Source organism: Podospora pseudocomata (assembly GCF_035222375.1).
Source record: "Podospora pseudocomata strain CBS 415.72m chromosome 1 map unlocalized CBS415.72m_1, whole genome shotgun sequence".
Classification (NCBI taxonomy): domain Eukaryota; kingdom Fungi; phylum Ascomycota; class Sordariomycetes; order Sordariales; family Podosporaceae; genus Podospora; species Podospora pseudocomata.
Window position 1 is genome coordinate 5,045,777 of NW_026946363.1, and position 27,834 is coordinate 5,073,610.

The window sequence follows — 27,834 nt, forward strand, 5'->3', positions numbered from 1 at the left end:
TGTGACAGTCCCAATTCACTTTTAATTCACTTAGCCTTCTTGGCTGGGCAAGCTTTTTCTGTGTCAGTTGACATTCACAAACAATCGTGATAAAAAGAAAAGACAACTCGACCTTCATTCCAATTTCCCTTCATCATGGCAAAGGCAAAAAATGGTGGCGGCGGGGTGCAAAACAAGGCCATCTATTCTCGACTATCATTTCTTCAGCAAGCAGCCGTTTTCCTCTCGACAGCAACTCTGGACGGTGATGGTTCCAATATCTCAGAGCTCAACAGGGATCAAAACCCACCACTTCAAGGTGCTGGAAGACGTCTAGCAACTGACTTGCGCGCTGTGTCCCTGAAGAGCCGGATTCGATTGAACCCAGCAGTAAAGCAGAGCATCTGCAAGTTCTGTGACTCGGTCCTAATTGACGGGGAGTCTTGCACTTCGGGAATCGAGAACAAGAGTAAGGGAGGTAGGAAGCCATGGGCCGATATTTTGGTTCGCAAGTGCCATGCTTGCGGCAAGGAGAGAAGGTATCCAGTGTGCACCAAGAGGACAAAGAGAAAGACAGAGAGGCCGGTTGCGACCCCCGATGAACCAGACATGATGGATCAAACTGGATGAAGAATTCCGAACTTGAATGTCAGTTTATAATTTCCTCGGGGATGCATTGGTTTGCTTCTTGTAGATGAGGGACATATTCAAGGCCTAGGTGCCATGTCAGACAGCAAAACCGATGAGGAGATGTCGTCTCGAATCCCCAGGTGCCCTCGATATCCTTCAACATGGTCCTCAGAAACACCAGCATGGTACTACCCAGGTGATCAGACCAGAAGCTCTCAGCGTTCAAGGACACCAACTTTCCAGTGCCACCGTCAACAAACTGCAAGGCATCGGATATCAGTCGTTCCACCACCAAGCACCTGCTATCATTCGTCTCTATCTACACAGCAGTAACCATGCTGCCCACCAAACAGTCGAGTCACGCGTCTTCTGTCGCCATACGACAGAACTTCATCCCAGCGAACCACCCGCATTGTCTCAGAACCTGCACCTACCCGCCGGTCCTTCAGTTTGGTCCGCCTCCTCCCTGCTGCTGGTTCTGTTGGACCGACTCCTCCCCAAGGACTTTACTCGCGGCCATGAATCTATGATCCGACAACGACGAGCGGGTGTCTGTCAGTTTCAACCGTATGTAAAGTACACCAAAGCCAAGTAGGGTTACTCACAGCCCCGCATGCCAACTTCCCAGTCCGCGCATGGACTCGGCCTGTACGCTGGTCATACGGAGGAGGTTCTCAGTGTCGGCGAGGTTGTTGGAAAGCTGGGCTAGTTGTTGTTGGAGTTGGGCCTGGGTGGTGTTAGTATCAGCATCAAATATCACAATATCAAGGACAGAGAATGTAAACAAACCAGTTGCCTAGCTTTAACAGCCCCCCCAGATGAAGCCATAGACTGGCGTGTTTGTGTGGGGGCGCTGCCGTAGCCTCGTGATGCCATGGTGTGTGCTGTTGTGGACTGATATGCAGGTGGTCTGATGGCTAGGTAGGCAAAGGACGAAAGGAAATAAAGAAGTCCAAAGTGGGCCCACCGCTGTAGTAGCGGGTTACGTTGTGATATTTCAATGTGGGATTTTGTATGGATGGGAATCCCAAGCACGCGTGTTGTTCAGTGATGCGGATGGAACAAAAAGCCCTTAACACGAGAGCGGGGCCGCAGGGCGTTGTCAAACGCGTTTTTGGCGGGGTAGCTTTGGGGGGTTATAGCAGCAAACAGCACTGCCTGGGCGATTCAATGCCTTGGACTTACGGAGATAGATAGATGACTTGAGAGAGGCTTCAGTCTGGAGGCTCGGATTTCGACTGATAGCATACTCAAGATATGCCTCTTGTTTTCGATCTGGAAGAACCCTATCATCCATGACTTCATCACACCTGAGAATTCAGACGAGACACCACACAATGGAATCCCAAGGAGATCTTAGCAACTTCCATGCAGTACTCTTCAACACAGCATAACAACATCAACAAAAACAACGCCCTCTTTGCTCCCGTATCTGCTCCCCCGCCTCATGCCCGTCTCCCGAGGCGGACAACGTCAAGCTAATTCTTAGTTTCCGTGGCTTGTTGCTGTTCTATGGCAGCAGCAGTTGATCCCCTCAATAATCAGATCATACGCTCAGATCGCTTCGTCGTCAACCAGCCAACCTTGGTGGGATAATGAACCCTTTCAACAGACGTAACCGAGCTGGCTCTACACCTACTTGTTGAATAATTTCCGAGTTCCTGAGTGTTTGGAAGCCTCTCGCCACAGGATCAACAGCACCAAACACATATCAACTCAAAATAGCTAGAATCCATGACCAGTATGTGTTTCAATCTTCAACCATTGTAATGCTTTGTATTTACCATCCAACTTCTTCGGCAAGCCCTTCCTTCCTCCTTTTACTTCTGTGTGTCCACACACTTCCCTCCTCTCCCCCCCGGCCCCTTCTCTGGGTAGGTAGGTATTACATCCCTCCTTGAATCAAAGACCCCAAAAGACAAACTGCCGCCCTCCGATAGCCCACAACAAAACAATGCTCGTAGCTGCAGAATGAATTTACCACCAATAAACATTGCATTATCGTCCTCCCTTTCCCCCTAAAGCACACACACCGTTGAAACACACAGACACAAAAAAAAAAGCAACGTCGACCAAAAGGAAAAAAAGTTGTCATATGTACTTTGTCTCTTTCTCTCACTCAACTCTCTCTCTCTTCTTCTCTCTTACACAATTTCAACCCAACCTCCCGCACTCTTCACCATTTCCCCTCCACTTCCCCTCCTCGCTTTTGTATCCACCCCTCTTCACTCTCTTCCTTCCCATCAAAAAATGCGATACTAGAAACACACAAAAGAAAAAGAAGAAAAAAAACACAAAGAAAAACTAACATTAATTTGATTTTTGTACGCGCGTTCGCCATGTGTGATTGAGAATCTGAGTGTTGTGTGTCAAAAGAAAAAGTCAAAGAATAGTCCAAAAATATTTCCCACTTCTTGCCCTTCCCACAACACGACACACACACACACAACACGGGTTCTCCCGCCACTCCCAACTCTCTAGACCATAGAAAAAACATGTGTGTATAAAACCTGTGTAATGTTCGTATCATTTCCTAACCCGTGAGAACGAATTCCATCTCGAAGCTTTGCTCCCCTCCCCGTTCCTTTCGCTCGCTTAATATGTTGTTGTTGCAATGTTGTGACTTTGTGTGTCGTGTGTAGATGTTCAACTTCTTCCTCCCGCTCTAGACCAAAACTGTCTTCTTCCCTTCGATCGTCTTGCCTCAGCTCGGCTCATGGGTTCGTGGGAGGTGACGCAAAGGTGAGGAGCTTATGTGCCCCATTGGATGGGTGCTCCCTCATATCCAACACCAGCCTCTTAACGCACTCCAATCGGAGGACGGGGGCCTAGGCTGCTCTGACTGCTGGCAGCTGATGGCTCTGAATCAAGGTGGGTGGAATCACCACTGCCCGCGCTAGCACTCGCACTACCGGTCAGACTTCGCACAGTTTTAGTCTTTGGCGGTTGGAGGGCGCTCACCCCAGCGTGCTGTTCCACCTGTTGTGGCGCAACCATGTTTCCGTGACCGGGTGGGTATCGGGGCATGGGTTGTCGCACACCATCCGGAGGTGATGGCCTTCCGTTGATTGGCGGTCCAGCATAGCCATTTGGTGGTGATGGTCGTCCCTTGTTGGTCCCGCCACGCACCGATGGGGTGTAGGGATTTCCTGGAGACTGGCTGGCACGCCGTACGCTGCCATTCATGCCCATAGGTGGGGGCCCTCCCTGATTGTACTGCAATTCATCGAGACGAGCAGCCGTCAGAGAATTGGCCCTCGAACCTGCGTGCATGGCCCCTCGATCCACGTTACCGTAGCGATTAGACGTAAAGCCCAGCAGAGGATCGTCTAAGATGTTTTCGTGCAAGTTCGAAATGGCGGGTGTCATGACTTGACTTGAACGGTTGCGTCCAAAGCTAGGCCGGAACCTGCTGCGGGTTGACGGTATTGAGTCTGCCTCTGGGTTTTGGCGGAACTGAGCGGCATTGCTAGGCGCTTTCCTATTCTTCTTTGACGTGACGCTCATCATGTCGAAGTTATCAGGATCGATCATGGGGGCCATCGGCGTGGGGTCGAAGTAGTCTTCTCCGTCCTCGTCGTCGTCATCGTACATGCCACCCGGAGGGGGCCTTTGTGGTGGCGGCCCTCTTCGTGGGCCGGGGCCGGGTCCGGGTCCAGGTCCAGGTCCGATACCAGCGGCAGCGCGCCTAAGTCTCATCTCCTGCTCCCTTAACGCAAGTTCTCGTTGCCGAAGCTGAAGCTCTCTTTCCCTGATGGCAAGGTCTTGTGGTGAAGTACCAGAATAGCCATTTTCGCTCCCCTCGGGGATATCATCATAGACCACCAAGTGGCTGAACTCTTCCAGATCCGTTCCTTCCATCGAACCTCGCCTCGAGGGCACACGTGAGTTTGGCCCCATTCCATTTGGCGGCATTCCATTAGGCGGACGTCCGTAACCGTTTGGTGGACCTCCGTTCATGGGCGGTGGTGGCCGGCGCATTCCAGGTCCGGGAGGGCCCATTTGCGAAGGAATTCTTGGACGTGGCCGGCCAGGAGGCATACCGTTCCCGTTGGGCATACCGTTCGGCATCGGTCGGGGTGGACCTTGAGACATCCGGGGCAGTGGGGAAGGCGTAGCAGACGGTGAGCCTGGCTGCGCTGGCGCCATTGTGGCGTCACCTTTCGGCCGGTTGCGATTGACCAAGTTGAGATTGTGGAGGATGGCGTAAAGCGTTTCAATCCGGGGAACTGCGACTCCAGTTTCTTGCGATAGCCTCATGGGCGATCCAAGATACGTCTCGATTTCCATGGGACGTCGTGCAATGTAGTCTTGCCACATGATGTTTTCGGCCCCATTTCTGGCAAATTCGTCGATCGTGCTCTGCTTGAATTCAGGAGGGAACTTACAGCCCTGCGCGTCCGCGAGCGCCAACATCTCGTCGATAATGTCGGACACCAGCTTGGCCACCCCAACCTTGTCGAGTAACGCGGCATAGTTGGGCGTTTCGAACAAGACCGTCAGTGGATGAAATGCAATCGGGCTACATCACAGTTAGTCACCAACTGATATGCCTCCAGCTCATCAGCGTCCCCAAGACTTACCCAATAACTCGTTCGTATTGCTGCTGTCGAATATTAGGCGACACCTTGCAATCGACCTGGCCGGTGCTCAAAGTCATGGCCAGAGCCTGTGCCATATCCTCTTGGATCGTGGGCGGAATGTTGGGGTTCTTGTTGGCAGGACCAACCCATAGTTCGGCCGACCCCTTGTGCTCGAATTCGCTTCCGCCAAGTTGGGCCAAGTCAGCGCCGCAAACGAGTGAGAGCACTACGTTTGTCGGGAACCGTTCCTCTATAGCCGATTCGAGTCCGAGTGCGTGGGTTGTGTTCACGAGGATGCAGGTATGTTGAGGCGTCACAACTGAATCGATCACCGAAGCGAGGTCGTAGACATCGGGGAGAGCTTTAATACAGAGGATGACGTAGTCGAAAGCTCCCTCCCTGCGTGTAGCAGCCTCCTCTGGCGTCCGGACGACTGTATATCAATTCCACGTTTTAGTAAATGCAAAACACACTGGTCGGTCGCTGGTGGGGAGCGCTCATCAATGGGGTGGAGCGTAGAAAAAAGAAGTTGCATACCATGACGGGGCTTAAACCGCTCGTTCCCAAAAACGAGAGATCTGGGCGCAGGACCGTTAGCATACACATCATCGCACGCATGCGTCAAGCAAAGAGGTTGGCAGGGCGGCTGCGTGGGTGAGAGGTAGGTGCTTACTTGAACGAGATGCCGTATTGCGACACATGCTCGTAGCCCGTTTTCCACACGAGGGTGACGTCGCAGGCATTAGTCGCTTGGAGCCTCCATGATAAGAAGGCAGAAACCGGATTCCCACCGACTGTGACAACATTCATCAGCTCATAGTCCGACATGTCTGGCTGCTCTGGCTAGAACACATGTGCAGCAATCCGTTGGGCAGTCTGTTCTTTTTGTTTTTCTGGGAAGAGGGTCGGGGGTCGGGGAAAGAAAACGAGTGTGGTGGTGGTGGTGGACAACGGGAAGGGTGTCAAGGGGAAGAAAGTTGGACGAGGGGGGCGCCAGAGAAGCGATGCCCACTCTTTTTGGGCTCCCGTCCCGGGAATTGAGGTGACACTAGGCTGAAGACGGGGATGGGGTGCACAGGAGGGGAATGGAGACAGAGGGACAAGAAACAGGACGAGACGGCGCAGCTCCAATTGCAACTGGCGCCGGTGGATGGGCTACTGACCTGATAGGATCTTGAGTCGGGGTGTCATGGGTGCCATGGTGGAGGCCCGATTCGGGATAGTGGGTAGGTCAAGTTTCGAAGCTGCGAGACCAGCAGCTGTGTCTGGCGGGCAGTGATCGACCAGCAGAACGGGACAAGAGAGCCAGCAGTGTTCTGCGAGCTGTGGTGGTGGTGGTGGTGTGTGTGTACAGCGTGTCCCACCAAGCGCGACCAAGTTCCCCTTTGTGGCTGGCTTGTTCTGCGGCTTCCAATCAACAATTTTTGTTTTCTTTCTGGTCTCTCCCGCTGTCGACTTCGAGATCTCGTTTCCGCGGTGGATCTTTGGTTTCTTTTTCCTCTCTCTGCCTTCTCCAATCTCCCCCACACAAGGCGGTTTCACCCACGAGAGGCCCTCTCGGCGCAGACTGTCGCGAAGACACCGGTCGTTCCCGAGATTTCGTCCAACGGGGCTTGCAGATCGGGGACTTGATGATAGAGCGATTGAAAGATATCACACAGACCCTTCGGGTGCTGGCTCAGCAAGCGAACGAGCTCCCCTCGGGCGCAGTAGTTTAGCGGCAGTGACAATTCGACGATCGTACGTGCGCGCTTCGCAGTGGCGCCGGGGGATCTAACTCTTTGGCTAGCTTCAGGCAAATGCAGACGTAGTGCAAAATGTCAAGCGGCGGGCTGGTCTGTACGCCAGCAAACGAGCGTGACGCCTTGACGCCCAGAAGGCCCCGACACAAAATCTAGGGTGTTCCTGGGTTTCGATATGGCTGGATTCGGATGTGTGGCTGGCGGCGGCGTGGGCTGCTTGTGACGAAGCCGGTGATGATAGGCCGCAAGAGTTGAAAAGGACCGTCTTTTCCCCCGTCTGTTGCGTGTTGCAGGCCTCGCCGTCTCACACTGTTCTGCTCAAGAAGATGCGGGACAGGATGCGGGATGCGGGATGCTGGGACAGGTATTCTGTAACGAGCGGACGAGCAAAGAGTCGGGGCGGTCTGGGCAACGATCGAACCACGAGCCACGGGGAAGACGCCTGCTGCAGAGAGACTTTCGAGACACTTTGGGGGTCGGTGCCAAGGTATGTGCCGTCGGCGCCGGTAGCAGCTTGGGTGCAAACTGGAGCGACTGGAGCGGACTGGAGCCCGAAAAAAAGGTATTTGCAGGACACAAGAGAGGCAGTCCCGTCACAGAGCAAAACAAAAATAAAATGGCGATAGGATTCGTAGGGAGGGGACCGGATAATCCGACAGAATCGCAGGCATGGAATTGACCTTTCTCGCAAGGTTGCGTGTTTCGCCCGTCGGGAGTGGATTCTCTCTGCTGGTTGCCCAGGGCTCTCGTGTCGTCTGCAACGGGAGCGCTTTCTGCCCTACCCAGCAGTTGAATGCTCCCTGGCCACTGCTTGGATGGATGCTGCGATGGCAGGCACCGTCCATCTCCATCCCCTCTGTCAATGGTAGACAGCCCATTCGGGTGCCAGGGGTGCTTTACGGGTAGGAAGGCACGCACGCATCAACGCACCCGACATTCTACTGTTGTGGAAATGTGCATTCGGAAGCCCGTGTAGGTAGGTGGGTAGCAGCCACCAGCCACAGCCTACTAAGATGCCTACCTTGCCGCTTGAAAAAAGATAACAATCTCACTGTCCCTGTCTTCCACGGCGTCGTGGCATTAAACTGAACCAGAATATCTATATTTCTCAATGGTACGGTATCTCGTGCCCTGAAACGCCAACCACCGACCGAGAGGCGTCAGATGTCAGAGAGGAGAGTACCTGAACCGCCAGCTTCGTTGTCAACGCTCCTGATGACAATCGATATTCTCGAACCATCGCCAGCTTCTGAAAATAAAAAAGGCTCGCCAGGGGCAGACCCCCACCTATGGATAACTGATCGCTTGTTCCGCAAGCCGATGCGACCGACAAGACTTTTTCGCGGTCGGCCCTGGACAATTTTGCAGGTGGATCGGAAGGGATGTGAACAGCATCAACAGGGAACAGGGGCCCATTTGGCCTGTGCCTGATCGGTGACGCGGTCTTAGGCGTGTGGCTTTGAGCGGAAGCTAGCCCGTGTTCAATGTCAACATGCCTTTCCAGTGACGTGGGAGGGGCCAGGGGCAACTGAATTTTTCTCGACCGCTCTGACGCTCTGGGAGGCCGAAAATAGATTGGATGATAGGAGACGGTTTGAGATGGCAGTTTGGCATTTCTCGCCGTCCGAATCCTTCTCTCATCAGAGTGCGAATGGCCCGGAAACAGATGTTGGAAATTCCACATGCTGGACGTTGGATAAGATGACAGCTGGTGTGGTGGGAGAGGCAACCTGCCAAGGCCAGAGTGGGTGGGGGTTTCCCAAAGCCCGGATTTGGCTTCTTACCACGACTCTGTCGCTGTTTCAGGCCAATGAAGAAGCTCCAGTTGAGGGTTCCTGATGGCTCTCTTCGGTGTCCGCTTACCGTCCGGTTCTCTTCGGAATTGAAAGCAACCTCAAGTCTGGCCGACTTCCAAGAAAATCTTGTAGGCACTGTTCTTCCATGGAATTATCCTGGCTTTCATATGGACACAATCTCTCAGCTCGTTCAATAGTCCAATGGCCCAAAACACCTTGGAATGAAGTGGTAGTGCACTAGTTGTCTCTCTGATATCCAGACACTCGTCCTACGCAGATGGATACACGCAGAGGATCCTCTCAAAGGCTCAAACCAACCCAGACCAAGGACAGAATGTTTGTTGACCCTGGGGACGGCACACCGCTTGTGGATTGTGTCAATTGTCGAACGATCTGATGACACGAAGCGATGCAATGGTGCTGGCTTTTGACCTCTGCATTTGCTGCATGCATGTTTGGGATAAGTATCGTATCCGTACCTATGTGTACTTGTCTTTTTATCTGGATGGATGACACGGAGTCCTTTTGCCATGTCGATGTTCGGTATCAAACGATAGGCGAAGTCTCAGACATTTCCAAAGGATTGTCTCCTAAGCTGCATATCAATATTGTAGCTCCTCACCAGAATAGGATGAGTCTCTGGAAGAGTTCAACAATTAGAAGTCTAGAGTGTAAGACCGCTTATCGTAACATGTTCGGTATTTGCGCCTTCTCCAGCCCCTTGCTGAGCTGATACTGGGCAGTCGCGCTTGGCCGGGTCTGCGGCTTGGCGCCACGCACCTAGCGGACCCCTGTCTGTGATTTCAGAATTTCAGATGAATGACGCACGCTGATGGAACCCTTTCCAACTTTCCCAGCCTCGGTCAAGCGGGGTCAATTGGCGAATTCAAGAACGGCCAATGATCATTCCAGCCTCGCAACCACTCCTGGTGAGACGCGACCATACATCTTCTTCAGTTTGCTTCTTCAACATAGAATTTCGATGCTCACAGACATCCCAAAGAGGGACTCCTTCACCTCCGAAACGGGGAGCATGCGAGCAACTCGGAGTTCGGTACTGCAATGCAGCCCCTCTCACATCATGGAGCTTTCCCCATGAGCTCCTCTCTTCATCACCGAACACCCATCACAAAGCCCCATATGCATCTCGATTTGTATTCAAGGCCAGGTACGGATCCTACCTCAACAAGATCCACCGTTCAAGATGGCAGCACTCCTCTGGCAGGTGCTAATTCCGCTGCAAACGCTCCGTACCAATAACAAAGTTCTATCACTATCCCGCTATCTCTCAAAAGCTGGGTGATAGATTCCCATCTGCGAAACGCCATCCTCCCACGTCTTCCCGCGTCTCAACAGCCTGGGGGTTTGGCCGTTACGGCGCAAAATCTCCGGAAGCAACCCTCGACGGACAAGCCCTCGATGCCGAGCGCTTGATGAGGCCAGTGTGCCCAGCCTCAACACCGAAGAGAGCCTCATCTTGGCAGGGCATCACCGCGAAAAGATGAGGATTGGCATGGACAGAGACAAGCCCTCAGTCGACAAACGCCACGGCGGACACCATTGACAGAGCCCTTTTCAGACTGACATCTCGGTGCTGCTTTCCTATGGCCCCGTCAGCCCGTCCGTGGTGGGTCAAAGCGACACTCGAACCCTGCAGGATACAGGGGTTTCGTCCAGGAAACCTGAATGATTTTCCAAGAAAATGGAAATTTGGGTCCAGCTTTCCCTCAGTGAATCCGATTATAGATGCAATTGCACCATTCACTGCACGGCAGTATTGCCCTCCTGCAGTTGGATCACCCATCATTTCCTTGTACAGTCAGTTTGATGATCAGGGCACGCAGGACACCAGGCTGCAGTTGACGCAGTGGGGAACCATTTTGCCGGCACTTCTGATTATCATCTCTTCGGACGCCCAACCGAACTCGACATGCTGCACAGCTCGCGGTCGAGATGGGAGCGGCCAATGAAGAGGCTGTTGGTCAGATGTTTGTGACACAACAGCAACCAAGTACACACAGCGAGAACTCCCCTTGGCAATCTTTCTCTGACACAAAGTTTCCGTGATGCATTTCCGAGCGTCTTACCAACTGTCCGAAGCCTCGTGAACTGGGCCGAGAGTCGTAGGCACCACGGCCGAGTGCAGGTTCATATTGACGCTTATTGCCGCCGACATGCCCCTATCGTCAACATTGGTCCATGAGCTCGTAGCGTACGGCTAATTGTGCAAGGTGCATGAGGGTAAAGACGGCATTGAGGGGGCACGGGCGAATCGGCTAGATACCAACGATCCATCCACAAGTGCCCGTTGTTCGGGACGGCCCAGGAAGTGGTAGTTTGTTCGTCAAGTGTCAAGCAAGGCTTGTTGTTTATCTGCATTGCTGGGTTGGGTCTGGTAGACCAACCAGAAGACGATGCTATGTAGAAACTGGGAGAACATGCCTTGGTTGCTGTTGATGAAGGCACCACCATGAAGGTTACCGGAGCAGGCGGCTAATAGCTGACCATATGTCAGGTCTGCTTTTTGGCCGTGATATGCGCTGTCAAACATGGTCAATGTTGACGTTTTTTTGCCTCCCTGCTCGCCATTTTGGTTCCCTTTCAGGAAGCTGAGGGAAGAGATGGACATTGATTGACAATTGACAGCCAATTGTCGGCATATGGGATTATCGGATGGGAAGCCACCCGTTCCAGCCGCTGCCTGCCCCCTATTCTCAAAACCTTGATATTGAGCAGTCTGCTTTCACACGTGGCGCCACTGCAACGTGGTAGAGAATTAGACTGGAAGGAGAAATTCAGCTCCGTGGCTGTTGGGCGTTATTAAATCAGGTAGGTAATACTGACTGTAGGGGCGTGTGGGGGATTGATGACACCGAAAACGATGGCGGCGGCTTTTTTGCTTCTTCTTCTTCTTTCTTGCCGTGTTGTCTATGGCTCGGCCCGTAATTGCGTGGCGGTTTGGACAGTAGGATTGTCAATGGAGAAAGGTTGGGGGTACTGTGCTTTGTTTTCGTGGGCTGAAGAAGCTTGACTTCTTTTAGAGGGGGGGTGTAGGATGTCTCAGATCAATATTGGGCTGTTGACGTTCAGCCCTGCCCGGTTTTGTAGAAGGATTTACAGAGCTTGCAGGGAATGATGGGAGCCGTTGGGGGGATTGGGGATAGTCCTAAAAGGCGGCTGGGGGGGTGTTGATATTTGTGATTCCGTAGTAGATATGTTTCAATAAGGACGGTAATACTCACTGCCGAACCGCGAGACAAGGTGGCGTGTTGAATTTTGAGGGTCGTCGTACGAAAACTGCCTGCCCGAGGGGGGGAGACATTGATAGGGGGGTGCAGGAGGCATGTCTGAGATGGGAGGAGGCTTAGAAGGGTTTAGAGACATCGACTGCAGATAGCCGACCGCGGAGTCCGAGGGTTTGTCTCTGGGAGCCCCTTTTCTTATCATGGACTGCCTTGGAATTTTAAAGGGGTTTGAGTGGTTGTTGATGGGTGTTTGGTGAGTTTTGGGTCTTTAAGCTTTCCCCCTTTACGTGGAGGAGGGACGCATGGTTTGATTTGCTCTGGTTCGTACACCTTTATACTGAGGCTAGAGGGAAGTTGAGAATATCCTGTGTTGATGCCGAGCTGGACATGCTTGTGATATTGTCTTTCAGTGAGAAAGGGCGAAGAGTGAGTGTGGGACTCCTGGTTGGACATGTGCTTGATTAAGTTGATTCTGCCAATCTTCAACAGCAACCGCAAAAATGACTGGTTCTTCATCAACAGGAGTGTTTTTTTTTTCAGCTCTCGTCGGCCTCGTGGGCATCTCACCTTTCCGTTTCCAAATCAAGCCCTTAGGACTGCAAGCCTTCAGTTTACGGTGAAAGCAGTCCCTCTTCTTCGACTTGTGCAACTGCCTGTTGACAAAATACCTTCATAGAATCCCGTCCCAGTGACTAACTCTCTCCAATCACGACGAGAAAGTACGAACCTATCTGCTCCTGTCGGAAGCCCCCTTGAAGTATGCCAGTTAGTTCTGGACTGACAACAAGTCTCGTCATTAGAGGTTGTCGATAGCTCTAGGTCTAGTCCACTCATGTTAAGGTACCTCATCACACCATATTTCCCACGACAAAACTCTATGGAGGTAGGCAAACCTGGTACATGATGACTTCGAGAGGAAAAATCAGACAACACCATACCTTATACCTACAGAAGTTTTAAAAAAAAATAGCCACGATCCTGCAGCTCATACAAAAACGAAACCCCCTCAACCTCACCACACCTCATCTGCAGGTTTGTCAGAAAGACCTCTTCGAAAATGTTTAACATCGTTCATCCCATCATGCACCAGACCATAACCACCTTGCAAAGGGCGAGTAGTTGTGGCTGTCTCCCCCTTCAACTACACTCAAAACCTCTATTCCCAACTAACCGCAACAGCAACAACAAAACAGGGCGTGTGGCTCAGTTGGTAGAGCGTTCGCTTAGCATACTCAAGTCCCTTGACTAAATGTCAGGGATCCCATTGTATGCGAAAGGTCCTGGGTTCGATTCCCAGCTCGTCCAAAGAAACTTCGTCTTTTGCCCACTCTTCCCCAGTGGGGTACATTCTTTTTTGAGTTTGTGTTGAAATTTCGCTTGTACAAGTCAGCATGACGCTTTACTGCTGCGTTGGGGGGTTAAGGATATGGTTAGAGGGGGTTAGTTGGTGAAATTCAGGAATGAGGCTATCACCAATGTCTTCGACCCGGTCACCAGAAAAACACAATGGGTGTGATTTCTGTCGCGGAAGCACGGCTAACCTGCGTATACTGCTGCAAATTTCATGCTGATGTAAGGACAAAAAGCCGCCATGCATAATACCCAATTGCCTGCTTCTCATGCCTTGCCGTCTATGTGCCTAAGCCAAATCATACACTGCTTTCTCACCCTTCCCTAACCCTCCAGCTTCTTCCCCTCCATCGTCTTGATGTACTTCGTGTGCAACTCTGCCACAGCCGGAATAATCAAGCTCTCGATTTCCGCCTCCGGCTCCTGCTCCGGCAAGCTCTTCGGATCCAACGGCTCGTCCTTCTCCGCCTCCTTCGCATCACCCAGCTTACCCCCCTGCGGTATCCGGATCCACTTGTCCGGATTCCCAGGACTGACAAACACCACCTCCCACTTCCTCGTCGAAAGCAAGTTCCCAATCACCAGGTGGTGCTGATACCGATCCAGCGAGTACTTTGCCTTGTGCACAAGAATCTTGGGGTCAGTCTCCAACTTGAAGGAGACGATCATCCCCTCTGGTGACCACCCCTCTACCAGATTCTTGAGGAATTTGGGGACGGGATCAAGGTCAACAACGAGGCGTTTGCTGCGTGGGACGGAAGGGGAGGAGTCAAAGTTGTCAAAGGTTTCTTCCTCTTCCGAGGCTGATGGCTTTGACGGCTTCTTGTTGAAGGCCTCAACTGCGTCGGTGGATTGGATTTTGTGTTCGGACATACGTTCGGGCTTGGGGTTTGTCAGTAAAGAGCAGAGGGGGAGGATAGGGAGAACGTACAGGTACAAAGAAGTCGCTGACTGCCGCGGCGAGATACAGCAACCCTTTAGGCCCCAGTGGCTTCATCAACTGCGCGATGCCGCGGAGCTCATGGAGGTAATCGGAGATGCTGACAAAGGGGAGGACAAGAAGCATGTTCTTGTCACGAGCCTCACGGTATTTCCGGAGGACGTTGAGCATCTTGCCGGCATCCTCGTCACGGGCTACCACGCTTCCATTGGGGCCTTCGCGGAGGAAGTCGAGGAAGCAGTCGGTGGCATGGCTGTAGTGGCGGGAGTAGGGGAGGAGGGAGAATTGACGGTGGCTGTTGGGTGTTAGCTTGACTTATACATTTGGAAGAAGATGCAACTGTAGGCTACCCACAGGAAGAGAACCGCATAACCAGCTTCTAGGAAGTACTCAGCGCTAGTCTGAGATCTGAAGTCAGTATTCTTATCCATCAAGTTCCACCACATCAACTTTTCTTCAGAGACAATGTCCCTAGGGACAAGAGTGGGAGGACCCCTAAACACCATCCCACAATACGCCTCATCATTCTGTAACAACACCAAAACAAATAAACAAAAAATCACTTACAGCTCCTCTCGTACCAGCCGAAAAGTTATCAATAAACCGCACAGTCTGCTTCTCTGTTCATCACCTCGTCAGCACTCACTCATCTTTCCACGATTCTCACTCGTCCAGACGTCAACATACCCAAAGGCACAGTAGTACCCCCCGAAGTAACCAACACCAACCTCCTCCCCGCCTTGGAGTGAAACTCGATAAAGTCCTTCGCCAGCTTCATGTGCTTCTGCAAGTCCTTCGGCGGCGGGTTGGCGCTGAAATAATGATCCTCCGCCAACGCGGCAAGGTTGGAAGGGGGAGACTCGGAGGGGGTGTGAGGGATCATCTTGGCTATTCTTTCTTCTGCCAACTGACAATGCTGTGTAAGTGTGCGTGGAATGAGAGCTATCCTTAAGTTAGCTTTTTTGCAAAGGTAACAAACACATGACGCTGCCATGGGAAGTATATATCCCCAAATTTTGATCATGACCCCCCAAAAGTGGTCTGACACTGACTGACCTTCTTCAATCCTTCAACCACGGGATCAAATCAACAACAGTTACTGTCCTTGTCCGAATTGAAGTTGGGATAAAAAAACCTGTGTACAACCCGGGACTGCCGGTCAGTGTAAGCAATGTTGTGTCTGCTCTCTCGAGTATACAAATTGATGCAAGGTGTGTAAGAGATCCAGTCGAATCAGATAAAGCTGCGCTGCGGCAACAGAGGGGCGGCAAATGCGTCACTTTCGGAATATCCTTGGGAAGAGAAGCTCGCTCGCTCTGGGGATAGTGGGGTAGGTACCCCATGAGTGGACTGCGGGGAACGCCTTCAGCAATCGACTCAAGTGCCCTGGCTGCGGATGAAAGGGGGGATCAATTGTTAGGTAATTCGCACGTACATTACAATCGACCGACCCGAATGAACCGAGTCAGTCCCGTGAGCTACGGCAGGTGCATATCTGCATGCTTTTGTTTTGTTCTTATGTCCTGTTCCTGTCCTTGATCATACGTACATCAATCAGCCCTTCTCCCCCGCCGGCTCATCCAATATCTGTACAAGTCCGCTACGTCATGATAATACAAAAATATATGCTTGTCCTCCCTGTTGAGATGAGATGTCAAAGAAAATGGCCAATACAAGAGGATATAAAGTGGTGCCTTTCCTTGTCCTCCCTCCAACGCCCCTGTCTATTACTCGCTTTTGCCCCTTTTGTATGCCCCCAAACGCCAATGCCAACAGCACAAAAAGTGAGCAGTAATAATCGCACATGTCGCTCCTCCTTTTCATCTTCAGAATGGCCACTTCTTGGCCTTGGGCTGCTTAGCGTTCTTGAGCATGTTCATCCTCCTCAACCGTTCCCGGTTGGTAGGATCAAGGAGCACGTCGGTGCCGTCCTCACGGTACCAATGGCTCTGGCCGCCTCCTCTTCGCACGTCGTGAATGTTCATCTTGACCCGGCCGATCTTGCGGAGCTTGACCAATCCATACCAGCAGACAATGAGCGAGGCAATGGATGACACTCCAGTGACGGCCCCGAAACCCCAGTTGGTTTCCTCTATGAAATTCTCCAGGTTCATGCCGTACAGGCCTGCTAGGAAAGTGCCCATGGCAAGACCGAGAGTGCCAACACTGAACTTGAGATCGAGAAGCATGAGCGAGTTGCGGTTGGCATCGAGAATAGCACGGATACTAGAGCACTGTCAGCTGGGTTCGACCAAGCACAAAAAGGACCCGATATGCACATACATTTCTTCCGTGTTCCTGATACTCGAGACCAAGTTGCTCGCCTCCTGCACCACTTCGTCGCAAATCTTGTTGTACGATTCCAGCAGCAATTCAACCTCCGTGTGGTCGTCCTCCCCACGGAACAAATCATGCGTCTTCTCAGTGAGATACATAGCCGCAAGATCATCATCCGCCTCAAGCAACTCCTCAATAGCGTCCCTGACCAACTTTGCCTTTTGCTCAAACGTACTAACCCGCTTGGACAAGACGAGCAAAATCCGGAGCTTCTCCCGATCAATATCGTCCTCCAGTTCGCTGAGCACACGAATAACGGGGTCTCGCACCGACTCAAAGTCAGCTTCCAGCTCCGAAGTAACCGACATCAGCACCGCTTCCAGCGCCCTGAACTCATATGGCAAACTATTCGCCCCCACCGCCTGCTTCTGCTGAAGCTTCCCTTGCAAATCATACATAAACGCCGACTGGGGATACGACGACTTTGACCCGTACACATCAAACAGCAGCACCCGATCATGCTTAATCAGCACCTTCAAGTGCAGCAAGTTGAGCAGAATCGCCGACGGTCGAACGAGAATATGTGGCAGGTTGGACGAGTCAATCTTTCGAAGATCGCGAGGTAAGAGGCCGTACTATTTCGCACACAAAGCCGTTAGCCTACCAATTCCCCCTCCCAATTAGTCTTCTAACTTCTCATACCTTCGCAATAAGCTCACTCTTCTTCAACTCGCCATCCACCATGATAACATCCCCATTCCCATCCACCTCGGTACACCTCAACCTCGGATCCAGCGCCGCCTTGCTCGTCAGCGCCCTCCTCTGGAAAATACTCCCCGACTCCTCCTCCAACTGCACCGGCAAGTCATCCTCCTTCAGCAGCTCCCTCGCCTTCTTCGGCGCACTCCCAAACAACCAATCCTGCCACGACCTCTTGCACGCCACCTCTTCCCTCCCGACCGGTGGTTTCTTTTCCCCACCACTACTACTACTCGAAGCCCACCTCTCTTTTGTCGCCCCCGGTTGTTTCCTCAGCTCCAGCTGCGGCAATAACCCGCCCTGCCTCTGTTCCCCCACACCCCGACATCTCGTAGAGACATTGCGCCTCGTCGAAACACCCAGGCGAATAGTATATTCAGCATAACACAACCCCTCGGATTGGGCATGCAAATATCGAAGGAGACTCCGCGATGGCGTTGCTACTGCTGCAGGTCTTAATGCCGGAGGCATCGCAGCTCGGAAAGGGGGGGGGAAGGTCTGGTGCGGCGGTAGTGTTTCTTTCTTTTCGCTGTCGAAACTTGGCGAAAACAAAAAAAAAAGATTCCCCAAAGTCTGAACTCTCGATGATGCAGGTCCCCGCAGGGTCGGTCCGTGCGTTGCTCGGCAGACTGTAAAGGTATCTACCACAACAGTCAGGGTTAAGTGTGGGAAGAGCATCAATCCTCGTTATTTTCCACCCTCAGGTAAAGAGAGCTAGAGAAAGAGATGAAGATCTCTGTGTTGCAAGATGGGAAAAGAGAGGTTCAAATTCTGCATAAAGAGATGAAAGAAAAAATGAAAAATTTAAATTGAGATGCATCAGCCGTGAATCGAACACGGGGCCCATCGATGGCAACGATGGATTTTACCACTAAACCACTGATGCTGTTTTATTGGGTGATGGTTTATTGCAGAAGTTGACACTATGTTTAAATCTATTGCATGCGGCCCCCTTTCCTCGGTATGACCTGCAAGCACACCAACATCTTTGACTACTCTCTTCCCTACAGGAAACTCCCATGATTTATCCACCGCGATACACGAATTTAATACGAAGCTCTCGTAGCAGTAAATAATATTATGCATTGTGATAACTATGAAAAATGAAGAACCGGGGAATCACTAGAATAAAACCGACGACTGAAGACAGTAAAGGCCCACCTCTGTGGTAAACCCATCCATCCTCTTCGAGAAACAAAAACCATGACACTAAAACGTCTGAGGGAAAAGAGGAACCCTTCCAAAGTACCCCGTTCCATCCTTCTTTTCTACTGTCTCCAACTTGTAACTTTAAAACACAAAAAAGAAACAATACAACCACACCATCATTACACTTCGTCATCCAACTCACGCACTCTTCTCCGTGTGCCCATCATTCAACAACATCTCCAACACGATCTGACCGCCGGGAACCTCAGGGTGGCTCATGCAAATCTTGACCGTCCCCTTCGAATCCGGCTGCCCGCCATTAGCTGATCCCACCAGCCCGGGTGGCAGACCGCCAGGACCGTTTGCCATGCCGCTTCCTGTCGGCCCCCTAAATCCGTAATCCAAACACCTCACATCTCTACCCGCAATGATCTGTCTCAACCTCCCATTCTCCGCATTCCTCACCTCCACGTAATCATCATTGAACAATAGCAAGTATTGTCCAAACATGGTCGCCGCCTTTGCCTTCTTTTGCTTGCCCGAGTACTCCATAATCAGCGTCCGGCTGATTTCTCCATGCTTATCAACATAGACCGCACAGTCCTCGTATGTAAGCAGGAACTCTTGGTCGTTGAGCTTGAACATGCCCAGCGGTCTCTGATTGATTCTTGAGGCGATGTTGGCAATCGCTGGCGCGCTCAGGTCTCGAGGAATCGACTGCGTAACCTTCTTGTCGAGGGTCAACAGCTCAAAGCCCTTGGCCGAGGCAACAGCAATGTAGGACTGGAAGAGATTGAGAGAGAAGCACTCGGCGGGGATGTAAAACTCGTCAAAATCGCGGAATGATTCTGTGGAGCCGGCGCCGCCCTTACGGCCGCCAAAGAGCCGGGATCTCTTCTCAGTTGCCTTTTGGAAGACCGGCTCGAGAACCTTGAACGTGTTGTGCATGCCCTCCTTGCGCTTGTAAAACAAGAGAGTCCTATCCTTCATGCGTGCCGTGGCGAAGAAAGCGACGTCCTTGGCCAACCGCTGAGGTGCCCGGCGGGGGTTGTCATGGGATGGTGCAGGGAAATTGGAGACGGGGGCAACCACGTCGAGAGGATATGAAATTAGCGATCTGTCGGCGATGAGGAGACAGACCGAAAAGTCTTCCAAGACGGTGATTTGGGTGACTTTGCTGATTTGCACCGTCCTCGTCCAACCGCGAGGATTTGATGACTCCGATATGTACACGCCATAGTCCGTTCCAATGGCGATCATCGACTTGCCAAAAGCAGTGAAGGCGCAGGCGCAGTTCACGGTAGCTCTGCAGACTGGTGGAGGTCCCCGACCTGGGCCATACACCTGCTCCATCTCTCTGATGGCTCGATCCAAGGGAGTACCCCGAATCGATACACTCGGTTGCCTGCCCATAAGTGAGATAGAATCATAGGCGAAGGCACCATCAGATAAGATGCGCAGCCGGAATGGTTCCGCATTCTGCGCATGCAATGCTCGTGCGTGTCTGGTCTTTGCTTCAATAATGGCTGAGCACCAAGCCGCCCTTTCCTGGGCCGACGAGGCATAGAGGGTGTAGATCTCGTGACCGAGATGCTTGATACGGAAGGGGTAGATGATCTTCCCGTCGTCTGTGCCACCAGAGCCTAGGCGAGTAACCGTACTCATGGATCCCATGGAAGAACTAGTTCCGGCATGCTCAAGCCCAGGACGCTCTGCCCCATTAGAGGCCACCTTATTCAGTTGCGTACCCGAACCAGCTGCGACCGCTGTTCTGGTCAGCGGTGCTGTCAAGCTCTTTTGTTTGGCAACCGGATCGTCATTCAAACTCTCCAAGAAGAGCAGCGGCATTGGAATTGGCTACATCGATTATCAGCATCAGACATGAGTTGTAAATAATGCCAGGAAAATTACTCACCTCCTTTGAAACATCATACTTCTTGTCACCCCTCCCATCCTTTGAGGCGACACCCTTGGCCAGGATAAAATAGTGATCAAAAAGAAACGCGTGTGTATCAACCCAACGGACGCCTTTTGAGCCCTGTCTCTGTAGCTCGCCCTGCTTGAGTAATTCTCGGCCGAGATGGTCGAGGTTCAGTACTGACTGGAAACCTGGACGCAGCACTAATTGTCCCTGAAGTTCAATCAACTCAACCTTCTTCGTCATCTCAGCAACCTTCTCATCACATTCGTGAGTGACTGCTTTGATTTCCTCCAGAGCCTTGACAAGATTGGCCTTCTCCTCGCTTTCGCCAAGCATGTTCTTTTTGACCGTCTCCAAGAGAAGGCCGTATCGTTGTAGCCGGGTGATGGGTGCCTTCACGAATGTGGTCCATTCGAGACGCTTCGAACGCTTGTGATCTCTGACCACGTCGAGGAACTGGCGGAACAAAAGATTTCTGCTCGCCTCTCTCCTGATCAAGTATGTGGCGTGTGGGAATGATGAACAATACTCGATGTAAATCGGCCTGGCCTTTCTGATCCACTCCCTGAACAGATCACTAAAGCCAACAATCCACGGCCCTTGCTCCTGTTGGCGATACTTGAGCTGAGAAAGGAGGTGTTCTTTGTTGATTTGCTGGACGGCATCGACCTTTCCAAACACGGCCTCGAGGAACTTCTCGAGTCTGTTTGCCGCGATAATCGGTGGCTGGTAGACTCGTAGTTGATCCCTGTAAAGCAGCCGGAGAACATCGAGCTGGTTCATGAAGTCTTCCTCGCCCGTGACAATTTCGTGCAGAACGTTCTGTCTCTCGACTTCCTTCTTGTGCTTAGATTTGATGTCTTCCATGGTCACGCCATGGAAAGTGGCCCAGTCAAGGGTGGGCGTGTCGTCCTCGGACATCATGTTGTCCAGGTTCACCTTCTTAAGCGTCCGGCCGCAATGCTGGGAGTAGCATCTCACAGGAATGCCATCTCCATGCAACCTGGGGACCATGCCCTCATCTTCATGCAGCTTTGGAGCGTAGCACCCAGAGCCAGTAAGTTGCCACAGCACACCGGACAGTTGACCTTTGCCGAACTTGACCCATTCTTCCTCGGGTATAAGGATTCCAGCGGCAAACATGGATTCGACGACGTTGGCGCTCAGAAGCTCAGCGTCGGCGACATTCATGGTCGGAACTTTAGCACAGAAAAGCTTAAGAACGCCCTCTTCGATGGTCTTCCTTTTCAGATCTGGCTCGCCCTCAGCCATCTCGCGGATCCAGGCAGTTATGCCACTAAGAGCCCATGGCTCTGCACACCGCTTAATATCGGCGGCATTAAGCTTCGAAGGAACAAATTTCTTCCGTCTTCCAGTGGGCAGGGTGATCATATCATAGCCAGCCATGGAAGATGGAGTACCCGTCTCATAGCCTTCATATGCGGCGCCTTGTGGGTAGGGAAGCTGGTGTTGTTGCGACATCTGCTTCTGCGCGCGCCTCCGCTCCTCGGCGGCATCTGTCCTAGACCTTGCAGGTGCCACCACTGGAGGGGTATTGCTGTGACTCGACAAAGATATCGACCTTTCAACTTGTTGTTGCTGGATCGCATGTTGACCTGGATACATCTCGTGGTTATCAGGTGGATAAGGAAGTCGAGAGTCTGCACTCAGAGAATGATTGTGCTGATAACCGGCTCTGTTTACCAGATCTGGGGCAAGGTGGGAGCCACTGTGTCGTCCTTCTAGACTTGGAGGGATGGCAGGCAGAGGTCGGTTAGACAGGCCAGGGTGCCAAAACATCTGATCGTACGGATACTCCTCTTTGGAAGGGGAGTCACTGCTCTGCCGCGAGTGAAGTGACACCCTTTCATCACCCTCATCAAAGCTCAGACGGTGGACCTGGGGCTGTTGGAGACCACCAGTACCGCCATAGTCTACCGATGCTTCGGAAAAGGGTGCATAATCAGGGACTTGTCCCGGAACTGGGAGCGGTCGTGGTCCGTCATGAGCTGTAGCTGGCGGCGAGTTGATATCGTTTCCATAATGAAGATTCCCAGCATAGCCGCCGCCATACATTCCTAGATCCATTCCACCATAGTCGCTATCAGTGCTAGGCTGCTCCTCCGCAGGCGTAGAAAGCTGAGATCCCAACGGAGCAGGGATTGGCGTGCCTGCTGAAGGTGCAGACGAAGACGAGGGTTTGTAATCAGGATATCCAGGGAAAGACATTCCGCCAAACCTTCGGTCGTCAAGATCATCTTGCATAGCCTGGAGCCCCGCGGCGCCCTCAGGGTCGCTTTCCTCGGAGTCCCAGTTATATGTCGTCGAGATATCATTATTACTAGTCAGAGCAGAGGAGGCATCGGATGGGTGTCGATTCAACAGCGAGTTCGTCGCAGTTTGCATCGTAGTGCCAGACGCATTAGAGCCATAACGCCGCACCATGTCCAAGTTATTGTCAGACAAAGCGCCATTAACGGGCAAGGGCCGCTGTCCACGGGAAGGAATCCCAAGGTCAGAAACAATATCCTGGATCAAGCTGTCCTGAGTAAACCGCGTGTCGCTATTACTTCGTCCGTTCGCTCTCCAACTTGCTCCCTCCGTCAAGTCGTCCAATGGGCGGTTGGGAAGAGGAGCATTTGTTGGGTGGCGGGATATCAGAGAGTTTTGATACCCATGATTTGGGGGTGAAGGTATTGGCGATGTGTGCGAGTTAGATCGAGAGGCCCGGTTGGCAAAAGAGGTGGGATCTGGAGAGTATCCTGGACCAACTGGAATCTGGGAATGCGTTGGATAAGGTGCTTGTGAGCTCGAGGCAGAGAGCCCAGGGCTCTGTGGGATGTTGGCTCCATTGGTAGCATAAGAATTGGAGTATTGCTGTCCGCCATAATTTGCCGGGTACTGTGATTCACGGGGAGAGCTAACGGATGATGGAGTTGGTGCTTGTTGGGCATACTGCGGACTGTGAAGTGTTGGCTCAAAAGAAGAGTTTGGAAGCGCCGGAGAAGTAGTGGCCGAGGGCTGTTGAGCCCCCCCATAACCTGAGGGCGGAGGAGGAACATAGGCCGCAGACACATGAGGGACCGTGGCTGAATTGTAATTATAACCATAGTTGTTGTTATTGTACCCTGCAACGGTAGAGTGCCTTTGCGGAACCACAGCAGTGGCATTCGCATACGCAGCTGGGTTGTACGCTTGGGGAGTGAAGTTCTGAGGGGGCGCGTTGTAAGTTGGGCTCGCTGTGGGCGTATATCGGTTCGCCGCTGGTGATGGGTGGTATGGAAGTGAGGTGGATTGCGATCGAGCAAAATGCTGGGGATTATACGTAGAATGTGATGGGGGTGGAGGCGGGACGTTGCCCTGGAACTGTCGTTGATAGGTAGTGTTGGGGGTCAGCGGAGGAGGTGGCATGTAGCTTGCTCGGTTCGACGGCGGCGGCGGAGGCGGTGGTTGAGAATCTACCGTCGGACTCGTTATGAAAAGCTCGTCTTCACCCCTCCCCACATTGTTGTTACCGATGTAGAGGGGCTGAGGTCTGGGAGCGGCCACATCCTGATCGAAGAAACTCGAGTCGTCCCCGTTATTGAAGCTCGGTTGTCGTTGAGGGTATCCTGCCGGCTGTTGTTGCGCACCGCCGGCAACAGGATACTGCGCGGGGGGCACATGGCCATAGCGGCGCGACTCGTCCCCGCGGAATGACATGGTGATGATTGTAGAGACAAGCGCCGGCTGGGAGATATTTCTGACACTGGAGAGAGCGCAAAGGCTGAGAGAGAGAAAAGGTAGGCGCGGCGATACCTCGTCCTCTCGCGCGCAGAGTACTACCGAGCGGTTTCGATACAAGTGGACACCTTCGCGAGGGTGACCTGGTCAAACGACGGCAACCTGGAAGGTTCAGTGTAGGATCTGAAAGGCGAACGGGCCAGGGGCAATGTAGATAGGGTATATGGAGCTCAAGAGTCAATCGTAAGATTCAACCGCGTGGAACCGGCCTCCGCATATGTGCGCTACAAAGCACGGCGCTCGAATATCGATTATCGGCGACGGTTGGAGGCGTCGACGAAGTTATCAAGACATGGTTCGGGTCCCTCGTGAACAGTGGATCGATGCCCTGGGTCGTGGGTCGGCAAAGTGGATGCAAGAGGTAAGACGCCGTTACAAGGCCTGCGTGCCTTGTGCCTGTTCGCCGGGCGGCGTGTGGGTGTGTGGAGGTGGAGTCCTCTGGCTCTGGCAAGGTCACAGTCAACCCTGGGCCTTGTCACTGGGCAAGTTGCGAGGTGCTGTCGTCAGATGCTGTCGGGTGCTTCTGTAACACACCAGCAGATGGTTGAAGAATGGCAAAATGAAGCGCGAAGCGCTGTGGTGCTAGGTTCTCGTGATCGCCCCGAGGTTTGGGATCTCAAACAGCGGCGACCTGTGTGAGGATTGAGTTTGAGTTGTTGACTGCAGGTGAGCCCAAGCCACAGATGGCTTGAGCCTTTCCTCTTCGTAGCGTCGCAGACGGAGACGGGAGTCAAAAGAGGCGCAGGGCCCGAGGCAGACAGTCAGGCTCGATGGCGACAAAAGGACGGCAAAAGAACCCAACAAGACACATATAAGTTGACACGAAGAACTGCTAATCTTGGCCCTTCCCGTCATTCGGTGTTCCCAAGCAATGATCACTGCAGTCTCCTCGGCTCTTCACCCTCTTCAAGTCACGTTGGCCTGGCGAACAATGGCTTTTGTCGCACAGCCAGCACTTTTTGGCTCGCATGGGTCGGAGTTCATCCTTTCGTGTTGAGGACTTGGCTTGGCACCTCCCGTTCCATAGCCGCTTATCACCATCTGGCTGTTGTTCTCCGTCACATCAACGTCTACAAACCAATAAGCCTTGAATCATGACGGATAACGGCATGTAAGTTTACGTGAGAGACTACAGTTACCAGTCGAATAGACAATCTACCTGTATTGAGCACGTATGTCATATACTTGCCCAGATTGTGAGTAAGTCGGGGCGCCTCTCGACCACTTATGATTACATGGCGACAGCTTGATGTCACAAGAAAACGGTGTAGAAAGCAGCATGATCCTCGACACGAGGGCACTCAAAAATATTCAAAAGGGTATTTACTACTCTCCAAGGTCTTGATTCTGCATTGGGGTCTACATTACTTTGTCCACATCAAACGTGCCAAACATACCATAGACAGTGGACAGAATCTAGATCAGCATGCATGTACCAGACCTCAGTATGCGCCACATCAAAGTTTGATCAGATATACATCAACCCAGGTCCTGCGAGCCATATGGTATTCAAAAATGTAGACCAAATATCGGGCCCTCCCACGCTCATCCTTCTCGCGAAATGTTTTGAGGCGCATCTCGAATACATACATTACTTTCCCTGTCTCAGCATTAGGATGAGGGGCACAGAGGGGTTAAGTGCCAAGCCAGGCACTGGCACCTTCCAACTAACACACGACCGGGGAAGCATGGGAGATTCCCAAATACCTATCAGAGGGCCCAGAGAAATCTTTGGGTTGTTTTCCGTGTCGCAGTGCCGCATTCGAAGTTTCGAGATGCTCTGCTGTTGGTAAGCGCCGCCCTCGAAATAAGGGGGATGACGGCAGTGCGGGGTTCAGCTAGGTCTCCGCCGCGGGAGCTCTCTCGTCATCCATTTGGACCCCACTTCACCAGCGATCCGATCCTCGGGTTTCCGAAGTGTCCCCCGCCATTGCTCCCGCGTGTGTCTGGATTTTCCCTTCTCAAATATCGCGAGCTTCCCCGAGTATCTTGTCTCTTCCGTCCAGCTCAGGCACTCCCAATCGATCACTCAATCTCAAGTAAACCTCCAACCTTCGAAACAAAACCGTCAAAATGGTTAAGGCTGGTATGTAGTTTTTGAGTCTGTACAGATTTACCCCACCTTCTGCACACTCCTCGTCCTCCAGAGCTGCCCGTCCATCCTAACTGAGCAAGATCCGACAACCTTGATGGGCACTTTATCTGGCCGGAAGGGTTCTCGAAGCCCTGGGAGGAGGGCTGGTTGGACCCTGCAGGAGCGGCCCGGTGCAGAGGCGCTTTGGTCCCTGGACATGCTGTTGCTAACACTGGGGATGTATAGTTGCTGTCGTCCGTGGTGACTCCAAGGTCTCCGGCTCCGTTGTCTTCGAGCAGGAGACCGAGAACGGTCCCACTACCATCACCTGGGACATCACTGGCCATGATGCCAATGCCAAGCGTGGCATGCACATCCACACCTTTGGTGACAACACCAACGGCTGCACCTCCGCCGGCCCTCACTGTAAGTCATCACATATTCATACCTTCAGCCTTAGACTCTGGGGAGCCACTTGCTAACCACCAATTCCTTCACAGTCAACCCCCATGGCAAGACCCACGGCAACCGAACCGACGAGAACCGCCATGTTGGTGACTTGGGCAACATTGAGACCGATGCCCAGGGCAACTCCAAGGGCACCGTGACTGACAACCTCATCAAGCTCATTGGCCCCGAGAGCGTCATTGGCCGCACCGTCGTCGTCCACGCCGGCACTGACGATCTTGGCAAGGGTGACACCGAGGAGTCCCTCAAGACTGGCAACGCTGGTGCCCGCCCTGCCTGCGGTAAGTTTTCTAACTGGAGAGCAATACCCCTGATAGGCCATAAGCTGACTTGTTTTGCTTTAGGTGTCATTGGTATCTCTGCTTAAGTTATTTCGTAGCGCTTTGTGAGTTGATAAGTCGGTGCTTATGGGACGTGGACCAGCCGGACAATATTACTTCTGGATAAAACCGTAGTAATTGATCCTCTTGGTTGCCTTCATCAAAGTCACTCGAGATGGCACAAATAAAAATAATAATTTTCCCAAAAGCCATTGCCGCCCTGTATAAATTGCTTGGAACTACGTATGACGAAATAGGGCGGGGTAATCACGGTGCGCGCGCAGGTATCGACAGATCCCAGGTCTAAGCTCTACTTGACCGCAAGCAGTTTGATACAGCTACTTATAAAATGACTGTCGATAGAAACAACTATCATGGTTCAATGTAAAAGCTCTCGAAACATACTTGCTGTCATCCAAAACTAAAATACCAGCCATTGATCAGCCTGTGTTCATCAGCTCCTGCACTGTGTTTGTGCTCCCCGCACTTCACACGTCACACGCACTGTGTGGTGTGGTTTGACGTCCCCGAGTCACCTTTGTGCCAGATAATTTTTTCGGGAGAGAGCAATGGGCTCGACAACCAGTATAAACAAAACATAAGAACTCCTGTAGGCAGTTTATTCAACTGCAGAAGCTAGATACATATGATGGAGTGAAGTTAAAAAAGAGATGCTTCGGTTATCTGGGGCGGCGACTTGCCTATTTTTGCCTAGCTCGGGTGGTTCAAGTTACACAAGCAGCTGGGAGCTTGAGCCCCTGAAACTCGGACGAGTCCCTTGAAGCCTACCCCACAATATGCATATGGAGCCAATCCAA

The 27,834-nt window shown here is 52.3% G+C and overlaps 7 protein-coding genes and 2 non-coding genes across 9 annotated transcripts; 4 read left to right on the forward strand and 5 right to left on the reverse strand.

The window, feature by feature from the left end:
• Window positions 1-135: 135 nt before the first annotated feature.
• QC762_117340 (uncharacterized protein) lies at window positions 136-609 on the forward strand (the record flags this gene model as incomplete). The annotated part of the gene is made up of 1 exon (XM_062886162.1): window positions 136-609. One exon carries the CDS (start codon window positions 136-138, stop codon window positions 607-609), a length of 474 nt encoding a protein of 157 aa, XP_062749218.1.
• A 445-nt stretch (window positions 610-1,054) lies between these two features.
• Window positions 1,055-1,670, reverse strand: QC762_117343 (uncharacterized protein; the record flags this gene model as incomplete). Its single annotated transcript, XM_062886163.1, has 3 exons — window positions 1,399-1,670; window positions 1,215-1,336; window positions 1,055-1,133 (listed from the first exon to the last, which is right to left on the reverse strand). The coding sequence occupies exons 1-3, from the start codon at window positions 1,483-1,485 to the stop codon at window positions 1,055-1,057; spliced, it is 288 nt and encodes a 95-aa protein (XP_062749219.1). The 5' UTR covers window positions 1,486-1,670.
• Window positions 1,671-2,356: 686 nt separating this feature from the next.
• On the reverse strand, window positions 2,357-6,631 carry QC762_117350 (uncharacterized protein). Its single transcript, XM_062886164.1, has 5 exons — window positions 6,356-6,631; window positions 5,866-5,986; window positions 5,730-5,770; window positions 5,193-5,625; window positions 2,357-5,131 (listed from the first exon to the last, which is right to left on the reverse strand). Exons 1-5 carry the CDS (start codon window positions 6,390-6,392, stop codon window positions 3,409-3,411), a joined length of 2,355 nt encoding a protein of 784 aa, XP_062749220.1. The 5' UTR covers window positions 6,393-6,631; the 3' UTR covers window positions 2,357-3,408.
• A 6,536-nt stretch (window positions 6,632-13,167) lies between these two features.
• QC762_0017050 lies at window positions 13,168-13,280 on the forward strand. The gene has a single exon. It is a non-coding gene; the product is annotated as a tRNA-Ala (tRNA).
• Window positions 13,281-13,581: 301 nt separating this feature from the next.
• CAB2 (Phosphopantothenate--cysteine ligase cab2) lies at window positions 13,582-15,148 on the reverse strand (the record flags this gene model as incomplete). Its single annotated transcript, XM_062886165.1, has 5 exons — window positions 13,582-14,207; window positions 14,257-14,560; window positions 14,620-14,666; window positions 14,833-14,885; window positions 14,953-15,148. 5 exons carry the CDS (start codon window positions 15,146-15,148, stop codon window positions 13,650-13,652), a joined length of 1,158 nt encoding a protein of 385 aa, XP_062749221.1. The 3' UTR covers window positions 13,582-13,649.
• Window positions 15,149-16,091: 943 nt separating this feature from the next.
• Window positions 16,092-18,035, reverse strand: MRS2 (magnesium ion transporter; the record flags this gene model as incomplete). The annotated part of the gene is made up of 3 exons (XM_062886166.1): window positions 17,245-18,035; window positions 16,549-17,177; window positions 16,092-16,491 (listed from the first exon to the last, which is right to left on the reverse strand). Exons 1-3 carry the CDS (start codon window positions 17,977-17,979, stop codon window positions 16,092-16,094), a joined length of 1,764 nt encoding a protein of 587 aa, XP_062749222.1. The 5' UTR covers window positions 17,980-18,035.
• An 81-nt stretch (window positions 18,036-18,116) lies between these two features.
• On the forward strand, window positions 18,117-18,187 carry QC762_0017080. The gene has a single exon. It is a non-coding gene; the product is annotated as a tRNA-Gly (tRNA).
• Window positions 18,188-18,349: 162 nt separating this feature from the next.
• TUS1 (Rho guanine nucleotide exchange factor) lies at window positions 18,350-25,316 on the reverse strand. The gene is made up of 2 exons (XM_062886167.1): window positions 20,366-25,316; window positions 18,350-20,307 (listed from the first exon to the last, which is right to left on the reverse strand). The coding sequence occupies exons 1-2, from the start codon at window positions 24,071-24,073 to the stop codon at window positions 18,649-18,651; spliced, it is 5,367 nt and encodes a 1,788-aa protein (XP_062749223.1). The 5' UTR covers window positions 24,074-25,316; the 3' UTR covers window positions 18,350-18,648.
• On the forward strand, window positions 25,013-27,225 carry QC762_117400 (uncharacterized protein). The gene is made up of 4 exons (XM_062886168.1): window positions 25,013-26,240; window positions 26,475-26,654; window positions 26,729-26,977; window positions 27,041-27,225. Exons 1-3 carry the CDS (start codon window positions 25,971-25,973, stop codon window positions 26,834-26,836), a joined length of 558 nt encoding a protein of 185 aa, XP_062749224.1. The 5' UTR covers window positions 25,013-25,970; the 3' UTR covers window positions 26,837-26,977; window positions 27,041-27,225.
• Window positions 27,226-27,834: the final 609 nt, after the last annotated feature.